This window comes from Delphinus delphis, chromosome 15 (genome assembly GCF_949987515.2).
Source record: "Delphinus delphis chromosome 15, mDelDel1.2, whole genome shotgun sequence".
Lineage (NCBI taxonomy): Eukaryota > Metazoa > Chordata > Mammalia > Artiodactyla > Delphinidae > Delphinus > Delphinus delphis.
The window spans coordinates 23481057-23501519 of NC_082697.1; the positions used below are offsets into that span (position 1 = coordinate 23481057).

Consider the following 20463-nt stretch of genomic DNA (forward strand, 5'->3'; position numbering starts at 1 on the left):
TATACCCACCTTTATAGACTGCTCTGTGGTGTTGGGCACATCATTTTCCTTCTTTAGAACTCCTGTTTTCATCAGTAAAATGAAGGATTCAGACTTATCTTTAAACAACTAAAAGTGGTCCCTTTCATGTATGAGGGAGCCTTCTGAGGTGCTCTAAATAATCTATGCCTTGATGTGAGTGGTACTTACATGGGTGTATATTATATGTAAAAATTCATCAAGCTGTACACTTAAGATTTATGTACTTTTCAGTATCTATGTTATAGCTCAATAAAAGATTTTTTTAATCACTTCTAGTTTTTTGATTCTGTGCCCTTTGATAAAATGACTTAGATGAGCTGACCTTCCGTGGAAATGAGTGATGTGAAAAATGCAAACAGCCAGTGACTCTTTATGTCTTCTTCCCATCCAGGATGTGTCTAGTCCGAATGAAGCAGGAAGGCCGGAGTGGGAAATACATGTGTCGTATCATAGTTCATTTTATGTGGGAGGATGTTGAGCAGCGTGGCAGAATCATGGGGGTAAGTGAGTGCTCTCAGATTCTGGTCCTGGAAAAGTCCAATGAGGGGTTGCCTGACTGGAGTTGAAGTTTTATCTGTTCTAGAATGGCCTGATGTCAAGTGGTAATTCACCTAGAGTCACTTCTGCCTCTATGAAGACTGGCATGCTACTGACACTTTATTTATGTATTTGCCCACATTACCATGGTTTGTCAGTGTGAGTACATCCTATGTACGGAGATGGGATTATTAAGTCCAAATCATGGTGATAGGAGGGATGGATTTGGTGAACAGATAAAATCAAATAATAATAATCCAGTTTTAGGACACTTTGCCTTTGATACCAGTTCAGTGTGTCAGTTCACAATTAGTTTGGATGGAAAGATCCTGGCATGGGGCCTACACTGTGCTCAAGAACTTAAAAACAAGCTTCTTGATCACTGACAACCTAGAATACTTTGGCAAGGTATCTACTGAAAAGGTACATTAGTATATTTAATAACCTGAGAAAGGAGAATATGTAGTATGTATATAACAGAATATGATGACAATAGAAAACCAAAACCAAAACATTAGGATACAATTGGTTATATAAATAGTACTCTCTTCCTTTGTGTATATTGTGTATTTTGTGTATCTAGACCGTGTTTTAGTAGATTGTAGTTCCTTGTTTTTTTCCCATATCATTGCCTCCTAGCTTGGGAGCATCTAAAGCCAAACCATCAGACAGGGTCACAAAATGGGTTAATTTGGTTTCTTTCATTACAGCACAAAGTTCTGTGGTTTTGCGTGTATATATTTTATCATATATGATATCATCCTCTATGCACTTAAATGCAACTTTTTTTTTTACTCAACAATATATCTTAGAGATCTTTCCATGCTGCATGGGAATTAAGTGGGAGATCTCCCATGTCTTACTTTTATCTACTGTAATTATTTTCACACACTTCCTATGTTATTGTCTGATGGTATCATGTGCTCACTCTATGTGTGAAATTATAGTCTTTGAGACTAAGTCATGGAAATGATGGTTGCCTACTGAGAATCTGGATTGAGGGTATTTTCAGATTCTCATGACTTTGGAGGAAATGCGTGTATAGAAAGCACAGTAGACATGGGTTCATCTTTTTATTTATTTTTTTAAATTGCTTAGTAATTTATTTATTATTATTATATTTTTTTACATCTTTATTGGAGTATAATTGCTTTACAATGGTGTGTTAGTTTCTGCTTTATAACAAAGTGAATCAGTTACACATATGTTCCCATATCTCTTCCCTCTTGCGTCTCCCTCCCTCCCACCCTCCCTATCCCACCCCTCCAGGCGGTCACAAAGCACCGAGCTGATCTCCCTGTGCTATGGGGCTGCTTCCCACTAGCTATCTACCTTACGTTTGGTAGTGTATATATGTCCATGCCTCTGTCTCGCTTTGTCACAGCTTACCCTTCTCCCTCCCCATATCCTCAAGTCCATTCTCTAGTAGGTCTGTGTCTTTATTCCTGTCTTACCCCTAGGTTCTTCATGACATTTTTTTTCTTAAATTCCATATATATGTGTTAGCATACGGTATTTATCTTTCTCTTTCTGACTTCACTCTGTATGACAGACTCTAGGTCTATCCACCTCATTACAAATAGCTCAATTTCGTTTCGGGTTCATCTTTAGATAGCTTCACTGACATTTACATGCCTTTCTCTGGGACAGCAGACCATTAGCATTTCTGTTCATTCTAAGAAGATGATAGCATATTTCAAAGTTTTAGCTGCTGTCATCATCATCTTCGTCATCATAATCATTATAATCATCTGTTTTGGAGTCAATGTGTGTTTGTAATTACACTCTTTGCTTCCTTCTTCATTTTTCTCACTGTCATACCTTACTGCTGTTTAGCTGCCCAGAGTGGGATCAGCAGTCTTTAAGCTCTTCAACCAGCTGAGTGTTCCACATGCCCTCAAGTACTTACTGCTCAACTCTGTGGCAGCTCACAGTGGATATACAGTAGTGCTGGCAGTCTCAAATCATCCCATTTAATGATGACCAGTGATACCCCCTGGTCAGCCAAAGCCTCGGCTTACTGCCATGCAGTTACACAGTAGTTCTTCTATGAGTTAGTCTGTTTTCTTATCACTGTTGATTAAACTCTGCTGGAAGTGGGACCACTAGAGCCATGTGGACCACAGCTGTCCCCAACTGAATAGCTTAATGAGTCATAGGTTGCCAATTCCTGGACCACAGGAACCTTTTACTCTACCCCACCTCCACCCCCAAATGGATTTCCTTTGGGACCTACATATATATATCTGCATCACAAGGTTCAGCAATTTGAACCTTCTCCCATGTTACTTTATAATGTCCCTTCTGCTTGACTGTATGCTATATAAAGGCGCGAAACCTGTCTTATCCAGTTTTTTGTTTACACGGTAAACATTGGATAAATAAATACTTGTTGAATGAATGAATAAATTGAACTTCAGCCTCTGAAATTCTGTTTTAAAGCCAAGTTATTTGTCAGATAGATCATACTCGGTTTATTAGTCTCTGGTCCAGGTGTACGTCAATGCAGTCCTGCAGAAATTAGCCTTTCTTTTTTTTTTTCTCCCATTTTATCCAACCATTTTTTTCTATCTCAATTGTTCTACATATGATGCTGTCCTATAGAGAAGTGTGTTAGACCACCATTTCTCAAACTTTAATGAGCCTACAGTTCACCTGGGGATCTTGTTAAAATACAAATTCTGATTCAGTAGGTTTTCGGTGAGGCCAGAGAGTCTACATTTCTAAAAAGCTTTGGGTGATGCCAGTTCCACTGGTGGGGCTGGGTGGAGGAGGGGCAACCACACGTTGAATAGCAGGGTTTCAGATGATCCATAATGCTCCCCAAGTATAGACTCTTAAATTTGTCTTCATGAACAGAAATGCCAAGCTCAAGTTTAGTTACATAGACTATAAATAAAAGATGATTTAAAAATAATAGAGGGACTTCCCTGGTGGCGCAGTGGTTAAGAATCTGCCTGCCAATGCAGGGGACACGGGTTTGATCCCTGATCTGGGAAGATCCCACATGCCGTGGAGCAACTAAGCTGGTGCACCACAACTTCTGAGCCCGCGCTCCTAGAGCCCGTGCTCCGCGAGCAACAAGAGAAGCCACCACAGTGAGAAGCCCGCGCACCGCAACAAAGAGTAGCCTCCGCTCGCCGCAACTAGAGAAACCCCGCACGCAGCAATGAAGACCCAACCCAGCCAATAAATAAATAAATAAATTTATAAAAAATAATAGAGATTTCAAAGAGTTGGGGAATTAATATTATTACGTTTCTGTTATAACTGATTTGCTCCTCCCTTTCCAACCTCATGCTATAAACAGACACCCTTTTTACAGGCAAGAAAATTATACATTAGCCACTTCTCAGTTGTTAGCGTGACTGTGTGTGTGTAGAGGGGACCTCAGTCTTTGGCGTTTGTACAACCTAAAGAAATGAGAAGGTTAGGCTGGAGAAGAATGGCATGTGGCTGGAGAAAAGTAGCAGCCAGAGGGAGCCAGTCTGGCCTGGTTCTGACCCTGGCTGGCAAGTCTTTTCTCTTCTCCATGCTTCAGTTTCTTGGTTAAAAAAAAAAAACTTGGGGGGGTGGGTGACTACATGATTTCCAAGTTTCTTTTCAGCTTTGAAAACCTATGATGTGAAGGTGGTAATTTGCAAATCTATTTCTGTGTTACTTGGCATCTTTAAGAAAACTCATATAAAAAGTAGAATTTATAAGACTGATCAATGTAGTGGTGATTTTTCTTATGCCAAAGAATTCTTAGAGGCCATTACTTTACTTGAGTAGATTTGTGTGGGGAAGATTGAGAATGCGAATTAATGACACATTAGAAATTTGGATCAAGAAATCCTTTGAAATTAGAGTTCCAGTCTCATTTGGTGAGAAAATTTTCACTTTCCAAAAATTTGCTTTTTACCAGCTTTTTAGGAGCCCAACTATTGTGAAAAATATGGCAGCCTCATATATCATCAGTGAAGCTGGTTATAAAAAGTAAGTGTTAAATTTGAGGTTACAAAAATCACATCAATAATTTAGAGTGTTCTGACTTTAAAAAAAACATTATTTGGGATTTAAACATATAAATTAGCTGTGGAAATAAAGTTCATTATATCACCTCATCTGGTCTTGTTTTATTTCATTAACTGGTTCTTAAAAACCTTTGTGAGCTGAGTTGCAGCTGAAGAGGTTGGAGACCATTTTTCCTTGGGCCCTTGCCTCACTCCTGAGTGTTGGTAAGAGTAGAGAACTAAGACTTGACACAGCTGTAAAAACAGACAGAGCCTTTGGCCTCAGCACTTTCTCCTGGTGCAGGCAGATTTCAGATGTAAATTTCACTTTCTACCTCTCCTACTAATGAAGTAAGTTTTCTTTTGCTGGGTTTGCAGCCAGGTGTGTCCAGTCTTGTGGCTAACTGGAGCGCTTTACTTAATTTTTCCATTTGTGACATTTCAACCAAACTTAAAAAACAAACATAAAAATTAGCTCAAGGCAGTGGCTCAAAGTGTTAATGGTAACTTTAGGCTGGCTAAACGACTTCCTTTCAGTTCTGCCCTGCCAGACATCTCCACCTTGTGGCTTACAATAAGCAGGTTTAAGCTTTCCAAACTGTGGAGACAAGGTAGGAGTGGGTGGGGATGGGCTTTAGTTAAGAAATTGCAAGTTTATCTCTGTCAGTGGTCCCTGGCATGACAGTTGGCTTCAGCAGGATGTCAGGTGACTTCTTGCTCGCTGCTTTTCTGAATAAGGATGAACCTCCGGTCAGCTCATGGTCTCCTGCTCTCTCTGTAGCAGAGCTGCTTGATGGAATGGTGCAGAGGGCCTGGAAAGAGGTGGAGGAGCTGTGGGCTGAATTGGACTCCTTTGTAAAATTCTACTTTGCTTTTCAAAACTAGCATTTTGCTTTGTAAAGTCCTCTGATCATACTCCAGACTACCTTTCCAAACTCATTTCCCCAACTCTTCTTGAACCTTAAATATGAGAAACCTCTACACATGTGTCTGGTACATAGGAAGCACTCGGTGAACATCACATTCCATCTTTGCCTCACATACTTTTATTTATTTATTTATTATTTTGCGGTACGTGGGCCTCTCACCGCGTGGCCTCTCCCGTTGCAGAGCACAGGTTCCAGACACGCAGGCTCAGCGGCCATGGCCCACGGGTCCAACCGCTCCGCGGCATGTGGGATCTTCCTGGACTGGGGCATGAACCCGCATCCCCTGCATTGGCAGGTGGACTCTCAACCACTGCGCCAACAGGGAAGCCCGCCTCACGTACTTTTCACTGCAGCCAAGCTGAATGTTTTGCTCTTCCTGTCTTGTGTCTTTTCTCATGTGGTACATATACCTAGATTGCCCTAACATGCCAGCCGCAATTCCTTCATGTCCCTCCACTTCAAATTGGAAGCCAATCCCGGTTTCCCCTAGCTGTTAGTACCTTAATAATTTATCTTTACCCTTCTTCTGGCTTTTACTGTTTCTCTTTTGCATCAGTGTCATTCATGTATTGCCTGCCTCCTGGGTGGATTCCTGGGGGGCGAGATCACATGCATCCCTCTTTGTATTCTCCAAAGTGCCAGTCATTGCTCCTTGGCAGAACGTATGCCTGGTAAATATCTGATGAAAGGAGATGGTTCTGGAAGCCCACTATAAGTGTTGGGAAAAGTAGGGTGAGGAGGTATCCTTTTTATTCTGAGGATATTTGTTTGCTCATTAGTCTTAAATATTGGAAGAAAAAGAAATGAGAAGTTGTCTCCACTCTCAATTTTTCTTTTTCTTTGTCCATGATTTCTCATCTTCTAGTGGGATTATTTGATTAAAAAGAAACAATTTGTAAATAAGGTACATTATATTTCTAAACCAGAAAAGCCTTAAATCTATAAAAGGTAGTAGAAATAAGAATTACATGTACTTTAGATTTCTGGAAATTTCCTTCCAGACCTCTAATTCCATTCCCATCTCTTCCTTCCCCCCACAAAAATCTTCAATCAAACTCCTTTGTTTTACCATGAGGTAAAAATTTTGCTATACTTTGCATCTCTAGGTCAGAATTAAAACTCACTGCCAAAGGTATTGTTTTAAAAGGCAAGGACCACTTTAAAGGTATAGTTTTTGTGGCCAGTAATATGAATGGTGGAGTGTAAATACAGAGCAATCCCATGGGCTCGAAGCTTATAAAGTAAGAATACATGTTTGTTTTCCAATAGCAATCGTTCTTTTGAACATTTTTAAAATGTCCTAAGATGTTGGAGTGGATACTTATTTATTAGGGGAGAGAAGACTAAATTCTTAGAAGGTAGAGCAATTCCATTTTGGAATTGGCCCATGAATTTGAGCCAGCTGAAGATGTACCTCTAATAGATGCGTTCCTTTCTGTACGCAAGTTTCTTATCCTCAGGCCTTAAGAGGTAGCAAGAGTGCATGGAGTGTATGCTTTAGGTGGTTTTCTAACTGACTGGATGCCTGGGTGCATACAAACAGAATGCCAGTCTGATGGCTCAGGTCATGTGACCTTCTGAGTGGCGTACTGGATTCACTCCACTTCAGGGAGTGTCCCTAAAAGAGAAGTTATAAACGTTTCTGTATTTGAAATTAAATAAAGCGTGAAACTGCTGTCTATGCACATGGTCATTTCTCTCTCTCATGGCCATTTTTATGTTCAGCTGTAGATTGTGAGTTTCCTGAGGTCTAATTCTTACTTGTTTGTCTTTGTATTCCTGTGGTGCCTCAGTGGAGCTTTGTGTTTAGTAGGCATTCAGTAAATGTTTCTTGACTGAATAAATAAGTGAATTTCATCCACTTTTTTATCTTCAGTTTGCCTCCTGGAATTTCTGTAGGAGAAACAGTGACCTAAATCCATTTTACAAAGCCCTGGCTGACTCAGTGCATGTGTAGTCCTGCCTTCCCCTAATACCTTCTTAAGTACCCCTCATGCTAAGTACTCCCAGTTCAGCTCATCACTGCAGAACTGTTTACCTCTCCAATGCATCACATTTCTTTTGCCTCCAATCTCTCTGGGTGCCCGGTTGCATTTGGTATCTTTTGTACCATAGTCAGAATACTGCTTAGAGCTGTGTGCATCGGGCACAGCTAAAGCCATTTTCCACACCTCTCTTTCAGGGGTCACTAGTGCTACTCCTAAATAAATCTCACTCAGGAGATGGGATAAAGAGCTCCATGAACCTGTTCTTCCTGTGTTTTCCTGTCTCACATCTAAGGTCATCACCACCAGTCCAGCCCCCCAAGCTAGAATTCTTAGAATGTCCTCAACTCCTGCCTCATCCTCTGCATCGAGTTGTCTTGTCACTTTTCTGCCCAAAATATCTCAGGGTTTTATCCTCTCCTCTGTTCCATTGCTTCATGTCAGTTCCTCATCATCTGTCCTTTATTGGACATGGCCTCCTAACTAGTTCCTGGACTTTCCCCCTCTAGTGAACCTGCCACCATTTAAGCTGCCAGAGGTATTCTTTTTAAATCCCACATCTGATCATATCCCTTCTGTCTAGAAATCTCTGAGGGACAAAATTCAAACTTTTTAGCAATGGCATAAAGAACCCTTCACAGTTATATCGGAGAACCTTCTTGGTTGTAATACAACAACCTTTTGCTGTATTAATCTTACACCTTAAAAAAAATAATAAGTTTGAAGCTTTACAAAGTGAAAAATTGGGGGAGAGGCCTTCACATTCTGGCCCCAGCCCACCTTTCTAGTATAATTTCCAGCAAACTTCTCCTACATGCAAATGTTCATACTTGAGCGTGTGCACACACACACTCTAACACATGTTCCACTCATGCCTCGTTTTCACTGGTGCTATAATATTCCATGTTCCTTTATGCTTCTGAGCCTTCGTTCATGCAGTTCCCTCTGTCTGAAGTGGTCTTAACCCTGTCTCCTCTGCTCATGGCACTGTAAGACACAACTGGATAGTACCTCTTCCAAGGAGCTTTTCCCAGCACCCCCCAGTAATATTAGTATATTTGGACACTCCCTTGTCTGTATTCCTCCAGCACTTCGCACAAACTTCTGAGATAGGACTTACCATGCTGTACTGTAATTACGGGTTTGTGTAGGTCATGCCCATTAGATGGGATAAGGATCCTAGGATCCCTAGTGCTTAACACAGAGTGCCTAATGTAGTCACCCCTCAGATACTTGTTGGGTGTATGTATGTTCTTCTATTATTAATGTCTGGCCAGCACTATCTCCCAAATACTGAATTAATGATCTCTTATGGCACCTGGATTCAATTTCTCTGACCCATCCCCCCACCCCCCCAAAAAAGTTCATTTTTCTCTCTGTGACCTGCCTCATGGATTCCCTGGCTCTCTCATCATTTATACTTTTAATCCACTTTATAGGATAGATGAACCTTAGAACATTAGACTGGGAGCCTCAGAGATTCTCTGGGTCTGAAGGTGCTGAGGTGTGTGTATTTTGAAAAACTTCCCCAGAAGATTTCTGATGCCCATCTCAGGTTAAGGACTATAGATTTGTTCCCACCCTCTCACTTCTGTGGTGAGGAAATGGAGTCCCAGAGAAGTTAATTGATTTGCCCAAGGTCATGCAGCTAGAAAACAGCAAAATGAGGACCAAAAACTAGGGTATGCTGATTCCCAGTCCAGTGTCTGCTTTACTGTACGATGATACCTCTGGGGGTGAGGGGGAAGTGGAAATCAACTTCATGGCAGGTTCCTTCTCCCCTGTCTTGTTACCAAAGACTTCCAAAGACCAAGAGGACAGTTTTTCTTGAATCTAGAGCTGTTCCATTTCTTCAGTGCAGTCCCAAGCCTGAGTCCCCTTTATTCAGAATTTCTAACCCAATACGGCAGAGGTTTCCTACTCAACAGGACAGATAGAGATTAAGGGGGAAAAAAAAGACAGATGAGAATGCTAACAATGTTCTGAATTTGTTTCTTTTTCCAGCATTTAGAGCCTGAATATCTCCACATCGTCTGAATTCGCCTTAGTTGATTTTACAATTATTTTTCAGAGACTCCTTGGTCGTGTTTTTTTAGGAGTAGAGGAACACCGAGACTGAGCACTGTGCTTGGAGAGGCTGGGCTGGGAGACTAACAAAGGTGGTATTATACTGTGCAAAGCCAATAAATGTATTCAGGAGACACCTAGATGTGTTTCTAGAGGAGGGCATTAGGGGGAGGGGTCTGGTGAAAAGGAAGAAGGGTGGGATTAAGATAAATTAAAATGGGGCCAGCACGTTGGATAAGGGGACAGCCTCTTCCTGTTCCCACCATTGCTTAAGATTTTTCATTCTGCTTCGTTCAAAAATTAAAAGCAGTCTTTACCATATAACCTCATACGCTCCTGTCGCCCACGGGGAAAAGAACTTAGTTTAAAGGCTATTTCAGCCTGATACAGCTGTGTTTATTACTGGAGTGCTACATCTATGGGATGTTCCTGGAGAATCTCAGACTTAAAACTGGAAAAGAACCTTGAAATAATCTAATCCAGAGATTCTCAAAGTGGTCCCCACACCAGCAGCTTCAACATCACTTAGGAACTTGCTGAATGAGAAACTCTGGAGGTGAGGCCCAGCAATCTGTATTTTAACAAAGCCTCCAGTTTGAGGGCCACTGCTCTAGTCTGATCCTGTCATTTAAGTGATGGAGAAACTGGCTCTGGGAGAGCTGAGTAAGCTTATGTTAGAAACCAACCAAAGAACGGAACTCAGGTTTCCTGATGGCCAGCTCTTACTGCTCCCCTTGCTAAGAGGAGCAGGGTCTGGGATGGACTAGTGACATGTGAAAGTTGAGAATTTCAGCATAATACAGAAACAGAGGTCAGCAATAGTAATAGCTAACAATTATTGAGCACTTTCTCTTTGCTGTGCACTTTATAAGCACCATTTCAGTTTTATGTTTTACAGCAATCTTACCCATGAAATCCTATCCTCATTTTACAGATGGAGAAACTAAGGATCAGAGAAGTTAGTATATTAGTTTCCTATAGCTGCTGTAACAACTTAGCACAAACTTGGTGACTTAAAATAATAGAACTTTATTCTCATACTTCTGGAGGCTAGAAATCATTTTCACTAGGCTGAAATCAAGATGTTAACAGGGCCATGCTCTAGGGAAGAACCTGTTCTTTGCCCCTTTCTAGCTTTAGGTGGCTGCTGGCATTCCTTGGCTTGTGGCCACATCACTCCAATCTCTGCCTCTGTGGGCACATTGCATTCTCCTCTTCTATCTGGGTCTAAGCACCCTCTTCCACCCTCTTATAAGGGTGCATGTGATTACAATTAGGGCCCACCTGGAAATCCAGGATAATCTTCCCATCTGAAGATCCTTAACCTAATCACAGCTGTAAAGTCCTTTTTTGCTATATAAGGTAACATTCACAGGTTCCAGGAATTAGGATGTAGATATCTTTTGGGAGACCATTATTTAGCCTACCAGTTAGGTAACTGAACCAGACTTACACAGTAAATATGAGAGCCTGGATTGGAACCCAAACTTGCCAGATTCTAGAGCCCATGCTCTTAATCACTACTGTGTACTGCCTGAAAAGTCGTTGCTAAAAACTGTGGTTCTAGCATTAGCATTAAGATTTTAAAAGTGTTTACTTCTTCCCCAAACTTGCATTATATTACTGTCATATAACTCAGAACCTGTGAGTGCTTAAGCATCTCTGGTCCTGACTCCTTCAGTTAAATTACTAGAAGGAAGAGATTGTATTTTTTTTCCATTAAAAAAAATGGTGATGTAATTCATATACCATAAAATTCAGCATTTTTAATGTGCTTTTCTAGTAAATGCACAATGTTATGCAACCATTTCCACTATCTAATTCTGGGACATTTTCATCACCTCAGAAAGAAAGCCCATGGTCGTTAGCAGTCATTCCCCATTCCCCTTTCCCCCAGCCCTTGGTAACCACTACTCTACTTTCTGTCTCTGTGGATTTACCTATTCTGGGCATTCCATATAAATGGAATCATATAATATGTGGTCTTTCGTGTCTGGTTTCTTTTACTTAGCATAATGTTTTCAAGGTTCATCCATGTTGTAGCATGTTTCAGTACTTCATACTTTTTATGGATAATCTATTGTATGGATATACCCCATATTATTATCCATTCATCAGTTGATTGACATTTGGGCTGTTTCCATTTTTGGCTTTTTTGAATAATGCTGCTGTGAACATTCATGTACAGGTTTTTATCTGAACATATGTTTTCAGTTCTCTTGGGTATATACCTAAGAGTGGAATTGCTGGGTCATATGGTATGCTATGTTTAGCTTTTTAAGCAACTCAGATATTGTAATTTATATAAAATTATTTGAATTCCTACTGTGACATCCATTGTTCATTTGTTTATAATGAAATAACATTCTCATAATTTGTAGTCTTAATCATATTTCTCATCTTATTGCCAAATAAATATTTATACCTGCAATTTTTGACAGTAAAGAGAAAGGATGGTGTGGTATAATGGAAGGAGTTCTGGCCAGCCTGGCCACTCTCTGGGTGAGCTTGAGTAAGTCAAATCACCTCATCTCTCTGGGGAGGAGAGCTTGATGATTTCTAAATTCTCTTCCAGACTTAACATTTGCAACTCTGTGAAAGTCTGAAAAGCTAGCCTTGTGTTAAATCCCAGAGCTTGTGTTCTATTTTTTTAGCAGTTAATCATTCTCTGTCTGATTTCTGTTCCCAGACACAAACAAGGTTTTACCCATCTATCCAACCATTTTATTGTGGTCTGCTAGTTTCCAGGTACTCTGCTAGGCACTAGAGATACAAAGATGACAAAGATATTGTCCCTGACTCCCCAGTCTAGTAGGAGAAGACAAACATATAAACAGGTAATTATAATATTAAGAGATTATGATATTTAAAAATTGCTCTGCCCAGAGGAGAAAAGCTTGGGGTAGATGACATTTGGTTTGTATCTTTTCGGATGAGTGTTTGCTAGACAGGAACATTCTGGGCAGAGGAATGGCGTGGGTAAAGGCAGTGTTCTGTGAGAGAACAAGAGCATGTTTGCCTTTGTTTGGTGGCTTTTTTCCTCTTTCTCCTGCAGTGGTGAAAACACTGTCCAGACTAGCTCCATTTTGAGATCCTTCTGTGTGTCCAGTATTCACAGGCTCATCGACTCAAAAGTCTGCAAAATAACACATTTTGTCAAAGTCCTGGCCACCTATAGGTCTTCTTCCCTGTTTTTTAAGGGCACTTCAGACTCAGTTTCTGAGTCAGGAGATTTCACTGAATGGCTAAGGAGCCTTGATCAAGATTTGGGTTTTCTCCATAGTAGCAGCTTAGTTCGGGCTCTTGAAAATGCCCTTTTGTCCCCCTAAGGGTTTTAGTTACATAAAAATACTAGGAACGTGAAATTCTACAATATGATCAGCACAGCACAAACTAAATTTCTAACCTTTGACTAGAAACATATATGGAAGGCTTTGTGTTTTAAACTGCCCCCTTCCCAGCCTCCTAGGCTTCATGAGAGGTCATTGTACAGCTCTTTCCATGGTCCCTGTTCTCTTCCTTTTTACTGGAGGGCAAAACTAGGGCAGAGAAATAATTTTTATTCACTTCTGAAAGGTTACAGTAATAAAGAAACTCTTGTTAACATCAGAGAACGTTGCAGCCAAGAGTTTTCACAGTCTGGCATTGTTTATTTTACATGTAATTTGGAACCTTCTGCACTCTTAAAATATTGGCACAAAAATGTTTTAACTGTTGAAGTGCTTCATTGCATGCCGTGGTAGTGTGGTGTGAGAGAGGCAGCAGGGCTCTGGAGAGCGGCTTGCCCTGTTCCTTGGAAAGAGAAATGGGGTAGGTGTATGTGTATGTGTGCAGGTACACATTCGCTTGTGTATATATGAGTCTCTCTGCACTGAGAATTAAGAACTTTCTCTGCCCTGATGAACTTCTATGCTTCCTTTGATTTAACAATGAGAATGATGTAACAATCCTGCTTTCCTATTGCCATGGCTGCCAGAAAGTATAGAGCTTCCCTTATTTGGGTATTTTGATATAATTATTCATTATCCCCTTTCTCTCACACACACTTTGTTAACACTTTTCTTTTACTTTTATCCATCAAAGGATTGTTGTTGTTGTCTTGTTAGGTCGAAATTAAGATTTGAAAACAATTGCAGAAGGATCACACGTGTTAAATGGGAAGACTGCTAGGCTGGCGACTGGGCTTCCTTAGTTCCAGGCCCAACTTTCCTTCCAGAGTTTGGAGGACCTGCTCCTTCCGCCATCTCTTTCTTGTCCTGGAGCCTTAATATAGAGCTATATATTAACCTGACCCTTGCTAAGACCCAGGGATTCCCCAGGGCTGACTATGCACTCTAACCTGTCTGGTCTGGGGACAGTAGCCTGGTGCCGCATAAGCTCTTCTTCCTCCAAATCTGACACTTTGTTCCTTAGCCTCCAAAATGGAACCTTAGCAAACGAGGCAGAGGTTACCCCCACCAGGTGAGCTCTGCAGAGCTATCTCCAGGCCAGGCCCTTCTCTAGGGACCTCCAGCAGGGGGCTCCTTCCCTTGCAGGAGTTCCACTCCAGCTCTGAGAAAAGGATGCTCTGCTGGTATGTATACCATGACCACCATGCCCTGCTCGCACAGGCTGTAGACTTTCTGTCACAGCCAGCCAGGGGATCCCACACCCTCTGGCCTGGATCCACTTTCAGTGCCCACCAACAGAAGATGAAGTGCTCAGGACCTTGCAGTCTTTCTTTGCTCAGAGAGATCTCTGTTCCCTTTTGGAAGACCCTTGCCTTTGGCTTCTTGATCCACGAGAGCAGTCCCTGTGGTGGAGGATCCGGATGAGTACATGCATATGCAATTTGGGGCTGAGGAGACAGGCCTTTCCCCAACAACCTAGTGAGAGCCCATGTGTCCTGCTCTTCACCTCTAAGGTATGGGTACTTTGTGCTAAACTCTCCAAAGACCGTTTTCCCAAGCAGTTACCTCCCATCACATGGGCTTTGGAGCCAGACAGACCTGGGTGCTAATCCCTGCTTTGCCATAGTGCGGCCTTGAGACTCTGGGCAAGTCTCTTTACCTCGCATTTCTTTCTCTATAAGCCACACATAGTCTGACTTAAACAATATGATGGTAGTGAAGACTTAGCACAGTACTTGGCACATTTTAGTGCCACTTGGTAAAATAAGGCACTGTATTTGGACCTTTTCTACAGCACCTAGCATAGGCTGCCTTATTTCAAAATTTGTGTACACATCCGTCATGCCCCACTGGATTCTGCCTCGCTGGAGGATGGAGATCATATCTTTCGTCTTTGTATCACCCGTTTGCCTGGCATGGGTCATGTGCATAGCAGGCCCTCAGTCGATGTTAGCTGAACCTGTTAGGATGACTTGGACAGATAGGGCAGGCATGAATGTTTTAGTTTCTCCATCTGAACCTGGGGAAATAGTAACCCCTTATTTTGGAGCCTTTGAGGACAATTTAAAACGATATGTGTGAAGTGTTTGGAGTCCTTTGAAAGGAAGGTACTGGGGAAATCAATGGTGTTTTTGCTGTTCTTAGGAAAGCCTTTGTGGTTCCCAGCGAATAAATTACTTGTAGTGAGTTTTCTAACACCTCCTGCTCTGCTCTGTTCACTGAGGCTTTTAAATAAATAAATAAATAAAATAACTGCTGTAATGCTTCTTTGCTCTGACTTATAAAGAGATATAATTTTGGTTTTGGACTTTTGACCCCTTTCTGCTCCCAGGAGAGAAATTTCTATCAGAATAATAAAAGGTGTAAACTGTGTGTGTTGCCCCTTTTCTGGGCCTCGGGTAGTTCAGCTGCTGGGGTTAAGAATCAACGGGCTTGTGGTTTGTACCTGGTTATGGGGCAAGTAGGAGACGATTCCCATTAAGCACTCCATGGCATTCTCAGTGTCTCCCACACTACTTCTTTTCATCCCTGTCCTATGCCCTTTTGCTAAAATTCTTCAAATTTCACATGAACTCTATTTTCTTTGGTATTTTGAGCATACTTGTTTATGGCTATACCTCTTCTCTTTCAAAGACAGAAGATGTTTATCATCTGCTGTGCTTTAGGTCCCCAGCTGAGTTGCCTGGCAAAGAGGATCCTCCCTCTAGAGGAAACAGGATGGGAAAGTTGAAAAACCACTCACTAGTCTTAGAGCTGGAAGATCAGGGAATTAAAACTTGGTCCTACCGTTAATCAGCAGGTTCAGATGAAGAACCTGGACCAGGTTATTCCTAAGGGCCCCTTCCAGCTCAGACAAAAATCTGTGAGATAAGAATTTTCCAACCCTGGGGAGAATTTACAAGAGTGAACAGTAGTTTGCCACACTTCCCACTTGTTCTCCAAGCCTCTCTTGCCTTGTAGCCCTGGATGACTATCTCTGTCCCTAATATCCTTAGCTCAAAGGCCCATGAGAGACTAGAGTGATTTGGGGACAGATGTGGGTTCAAACATGCTAGAGTAGTCTGGTTTGAAGCAGTGGGTAGATGTGGATGTCAGAAGAATCCCACTTGGTGATGACCCCCAGGGACTGTGTAAAGGAAGTCCAGACTGCTCTGGCTGGTAGCGGGAAGCCCCAGTCAGGGCTAGCCCTAGCTGATCAGATTTGCAAAGCAGTCAGTGTTTATATTTTGTGCCGCTTCAGTGGCTGGCAATCCCCTAGAAGCTTGACAGACACAAGGATGATCCTAATTCAGCCTTTTCCAATTGAGGACACTAAATCCTGGCAAGGAAAGTGGCTTGTTCAGTGTCACATATTAGTAGCAGGGCAGAGATTAAAACTCACTGCTGGTTCATTTTGTTGCTCTTTTCATTACATAATCCTATCACCTTTGCCATCATCCTGCCACCTTTGCCATTCCCTAGAGCTACCATATACACCTTCCATTTTGTCTTCCTGTCTTAAAGACCTCTTTTGGTCCTTTTAAGGTCAGTGTTCCTGTGTCTAGTGCAGTGCTTCGTACATAATAGGCCCTTATCAGATGTTAGTGAATGAGTGAGTGAACTCAGAGTCTTTTCCTGACTCCTTAGAATCAGCTCCCTATTGCTGCCTTTCCTGATAAACTGACGCTAAATTGTTGATGGATGTTAATGTTTTAATGGTCCCTGATAACATTTGCACTTGAATGGGGGGCTTCTTGTAACTAGTGTTTTTGGAAGGAGGAGTGATTGGAGAGTAGCACTGGAGAGCTCTTGGGGTCAGGGAGGATTGATGATGCCCCCCACTCCATGTCCTACCACAGAGTAGGCAGCTGTCTGCTCTTTTCCCCTGTGGGTTTAACCTGGCACTGGGCACTACCAGAGGGCGATGGTTCTCCTAAGATTGGGATACCTATGTGAAAAAAAGTTCTGGAAGCCAAGATGTCAGACCCAGGATACATTAGAGCTATACATTGATTGCAGCTGCCCTGGATGTGCTGTGAGTATTTCTGGATCCATTGGTGAGACAGCTGCAACACTCCTTTTCCCGATCATTTCCCTAAATGCTGGCTGAATGATGCTGTGGGGTTGGTTAGAGCTGAAAGGGCCTAGCTGGAAGGCAAGCAGTTCTTTTTCCATGTTGATTGCCGTCTATTTAGCTGATCTTTTCTGAGTGTCAGCCATATGTGCCGTAAACATGACATCTCTGATGCTCAAAGGAGCGGGAAAAACTACAAGGAGCCCTTCATTAAAACAACCACTATCAGGACTTCAGTTGTCTTACGCTCAGAACAGGTCCTGACCTCTCACCTGAACTCACTGTAGGCTACTTCACTGGTCCCCCTGCCTCTTGACTCTTCATCTCAGTTCCATCCTGCAAATCATTTAACAGCCTGGCTTATCTTCCTGAACAATACTCATGTCAAATACTCATCACACAGAAACCCACAGCGGCTGCCCGGTGCTGGCTAGGTGTGTGCCATCCCCCTTAACCTGTCCTCGAGGCTCCTTGTGGTTCACCATCATTTTCTTTTCTGCCTGCCCCACTTTTCTTCCAGTCTCTGCCTGTCCATAGTCTACTGTCTCCTCTTGAAATCTTCCCTAACTCATCCAGATTTACATTTGTGTGTTACTCTACCAGTGTGATTATAAATTTCTCAAGTGCAAGAATCATGGGGCGTCCTTGAGTTAACCTCCTTAGGGCCCAGCACAGAGCAAGGCACATTGTAAGTACACAGGAAATGCTTCTTGATTTGATTTAAGAAGTAATTTTGTTGCATTGCAAGGGACTCCAAGGGGAATGAAGCCCTTGAAGTAAATGAAGTAAAAATAATCCTTTCAAAAATTGACACAGGTATTGAGACATCTGTGCTGGGTAAAGTGTATTCTGAATACTATTTTTTCTTGATTAATTTTCCTCAACTATTGCCTTGACCCTTTCTCATCTGGCATGGTGGTGCAGAGCATATAGAGGCATGGGGCTTCCCATTTTCCCTTCCTGCAGTCCCCAGATGCCTTGTACCATCATGAAGTGTTCACTCAGTGCCTGCCATGTGCTGGGGACACAGATGGGACCATGTGGCCGTGTCCTTCAGGAATTTGTAGTAAAGCTTCCATCAAACATCCCTGGTTCTGTTCTTGAGTCATTTCCCTACCTTCACGTCAGTGCTTGCCAACTGTTAGCAGCAGTAGGCTCCCACCCTATCCCCACATCTGTACACCAGACACAGGCCCTTCCAATCTTAGGGACCTTGAATGATAGGGTTAGGGTAATAACACTAAATTACTATCTAGCATCCTATATATTTTATTTTGCTTATTGTGACCCTTCCTCCCTCCCTAGAATGTAAGCTCTAGGAGTTCAGGAATTACCTCTCGTTTATTGCTGTAGCCTCAACTCCCAGAGCAGTGCTTGGTGCATGGTTAGCACGCATATACATTTGTTGAATGATGACGGCATTACTGAATTCTTTTTTCCTCGAAGTCCAGCAGCATTATTAATTTGTATGGCGCTATTAAGAATTGTTTTCACTCATGTATTTATTCAAGGAACATTTTGATCTCTCACCACGTGCTAATCCCTAAATGCTGCTGGTAGAGCGTATGCCATAGAGAAATGATCTTACAGGGTTTACAATCTAGTCTTTGCCAAGAAGAGAAATGAGGTTGAATCTTTAATAGATTAAGTTCCAAACTAAATAGATGAACAAGTAAGATAGAGTTCACCTGGTTTTTGTTTCATTTTGTTTTGTTTTAGGTGCAGACTTCCTAGAGAAGCTGGCCCAGAGCAGGGTTGAGAGTGGTGGCAGGATGGCACAGGGAACTAGGCAGCCCCCAGGTGCTGAAGGGAGGGATGGAGACTGCCAGGCCCTCGTCTCAGGTGAAGGAGTGGGTCCGGTTTCTCACTTCCCTTCCAAGGCAGTGTCACGGTGTTTGAGAGCACGTGGGCACGGAAGCCAGACTGTTTGGGCTCAGGTCCCACCCCAGCTGTGTGACCCTGGGCAAAGTCTTAATCTCTGTGCCTCAGCTTTCTGTCTGTAAAATAGGGATAGCTATGTTACCTACCTCACCTTACAGCTTTGTGGAGAATAAATGACCTATCATGTGTGAGACTCTCTGAATAGTACCTGGGACCGAGATAGGTGTTTGCTGTATAAACTTTACTACTTATTGTTAAGCGTTTTTATCTCATGTGATAATGTAAAAAGAAAAAAGAAAGGCAGGGGTTTCCTTGGTGGCGCAGTGGTTGAGAGTCCGCCTGCCAATGCAGGGGACACGGGTTCGAGCCCTGGTCTGGGAGGATCCCACATGCCGCGGAGCAACTGGGCCTGTGAGCCACAACTACTGAGCCTGCGCATCTGGAGCTTGTGCTCCACAACAAGAGAGGGCACGATAGTGAGAGGCCCGCGCACCGCGATGAAGAGTGGCCCCCGCTTGCCACAACTGGAGAGGGCCCTCGCACAGAAACAAAGACCCAACACAGCCAAAAATAAAAATAAATAAATTAATTAATTTTCTTTTTAAAAAAAGGCAGTTTTGCATAGTTTGAATGGAAAAACTGAGACTCAGAGATTTGTCTTCTAGAGTCACAAGGTGGGGAAATGGAGCTGCTTGGGCCCAGAATTTGCTTAGATTTCAGAGTATTTCTTAGGCTGGAGTGGGACTTGAATACAGATCACTAGAGAGAGCATCTCTTTAACAGATACAGCATTCCAGCAGCAGTTTTCTTTTTCCTTTATAAAATGCTTACCCTTTGGGCTTCACTGGTGGTGCAGTGGTTAAGAATCCACCTTCCAATACAAGGGACATGGGTTCGAGCCCTGATCCGGGAAGAACCCACATGCCACACAGCAACTAAGCCTGTGTGCCACAACTACTGAGCCTGCACTCTAGAGCCCACGAGACACAACTACTGAATCCTGTGTGCCTAGAGCCCGTACTCTGCAACAAGAGAAGCCACCACAGTGAGAAGCCCACGCACTGCAATGAAGAGTAGCCCCCGCTCGCTGCAACCAGAGAAAGCCCGTGTGCAGCAGTGAAGACCCAACACAGCCAAAAATAAATAAATAAATTTATGTTTTTTGAAAAATGCTTACCCTTTTAAGAACATTGTACAGAAAAAAGAGGACAAAAAAGGATTACCCTATAGAGTTGGGGTCACTCTCAGAGCTCAAGGCCAAGTGTCCATTCCGTTTTTCAGGGGGTATTCGGACGTTACTCCTTGGCTTCCTCATGACTTGAGCAGGAGTGATCATATCACTCCTACCCAGAATCCAGGCTCAGCCATTCCCAGGATACTGCTGCAAGATTCTATAAGCTATCAGCTGAATGGCAGTTCTGTTTGAGTCGTAAAAGAATGTTGGACTGCGAGTCAGAATACCTTGTTTCTGTAAACATCTAGAACATTTATGAGCTGAGTGATAATTAGGCAATTCATCTGACCTTTCTGAGCCTTTGTTTCCTCATCTCTACAGCAGGGAACAGCTTCTTTCTCAGATTACCACAGGGTCAGTATTTTGGAAAT

The 20463-nt window shown here is 42.5% G+C and overlaps 1 protein-coding gene across 1 annotated transcript in view; it reads left to right on the forward strand.

Moving 5' to 3' along the window:
• The window catches only part of UQCC1 (ubiquinol-cytochrome c reductase complex assembly factor 1), an 89601-nt gene that overhangs the window by 46415 nt on the left and 22723 nt on the right, over window positions 1-20463 (forward strand). The window contains exon 7 of the mRNA XM_060030917.1: window positions 413-521. Within this exon, the coding sequence (XP_059886900.1) occupies window positions 413-521 (109 nt within the window). The remainder of the gene's footprint in view (window positions 1-412; window positions 522-20463) is intronic.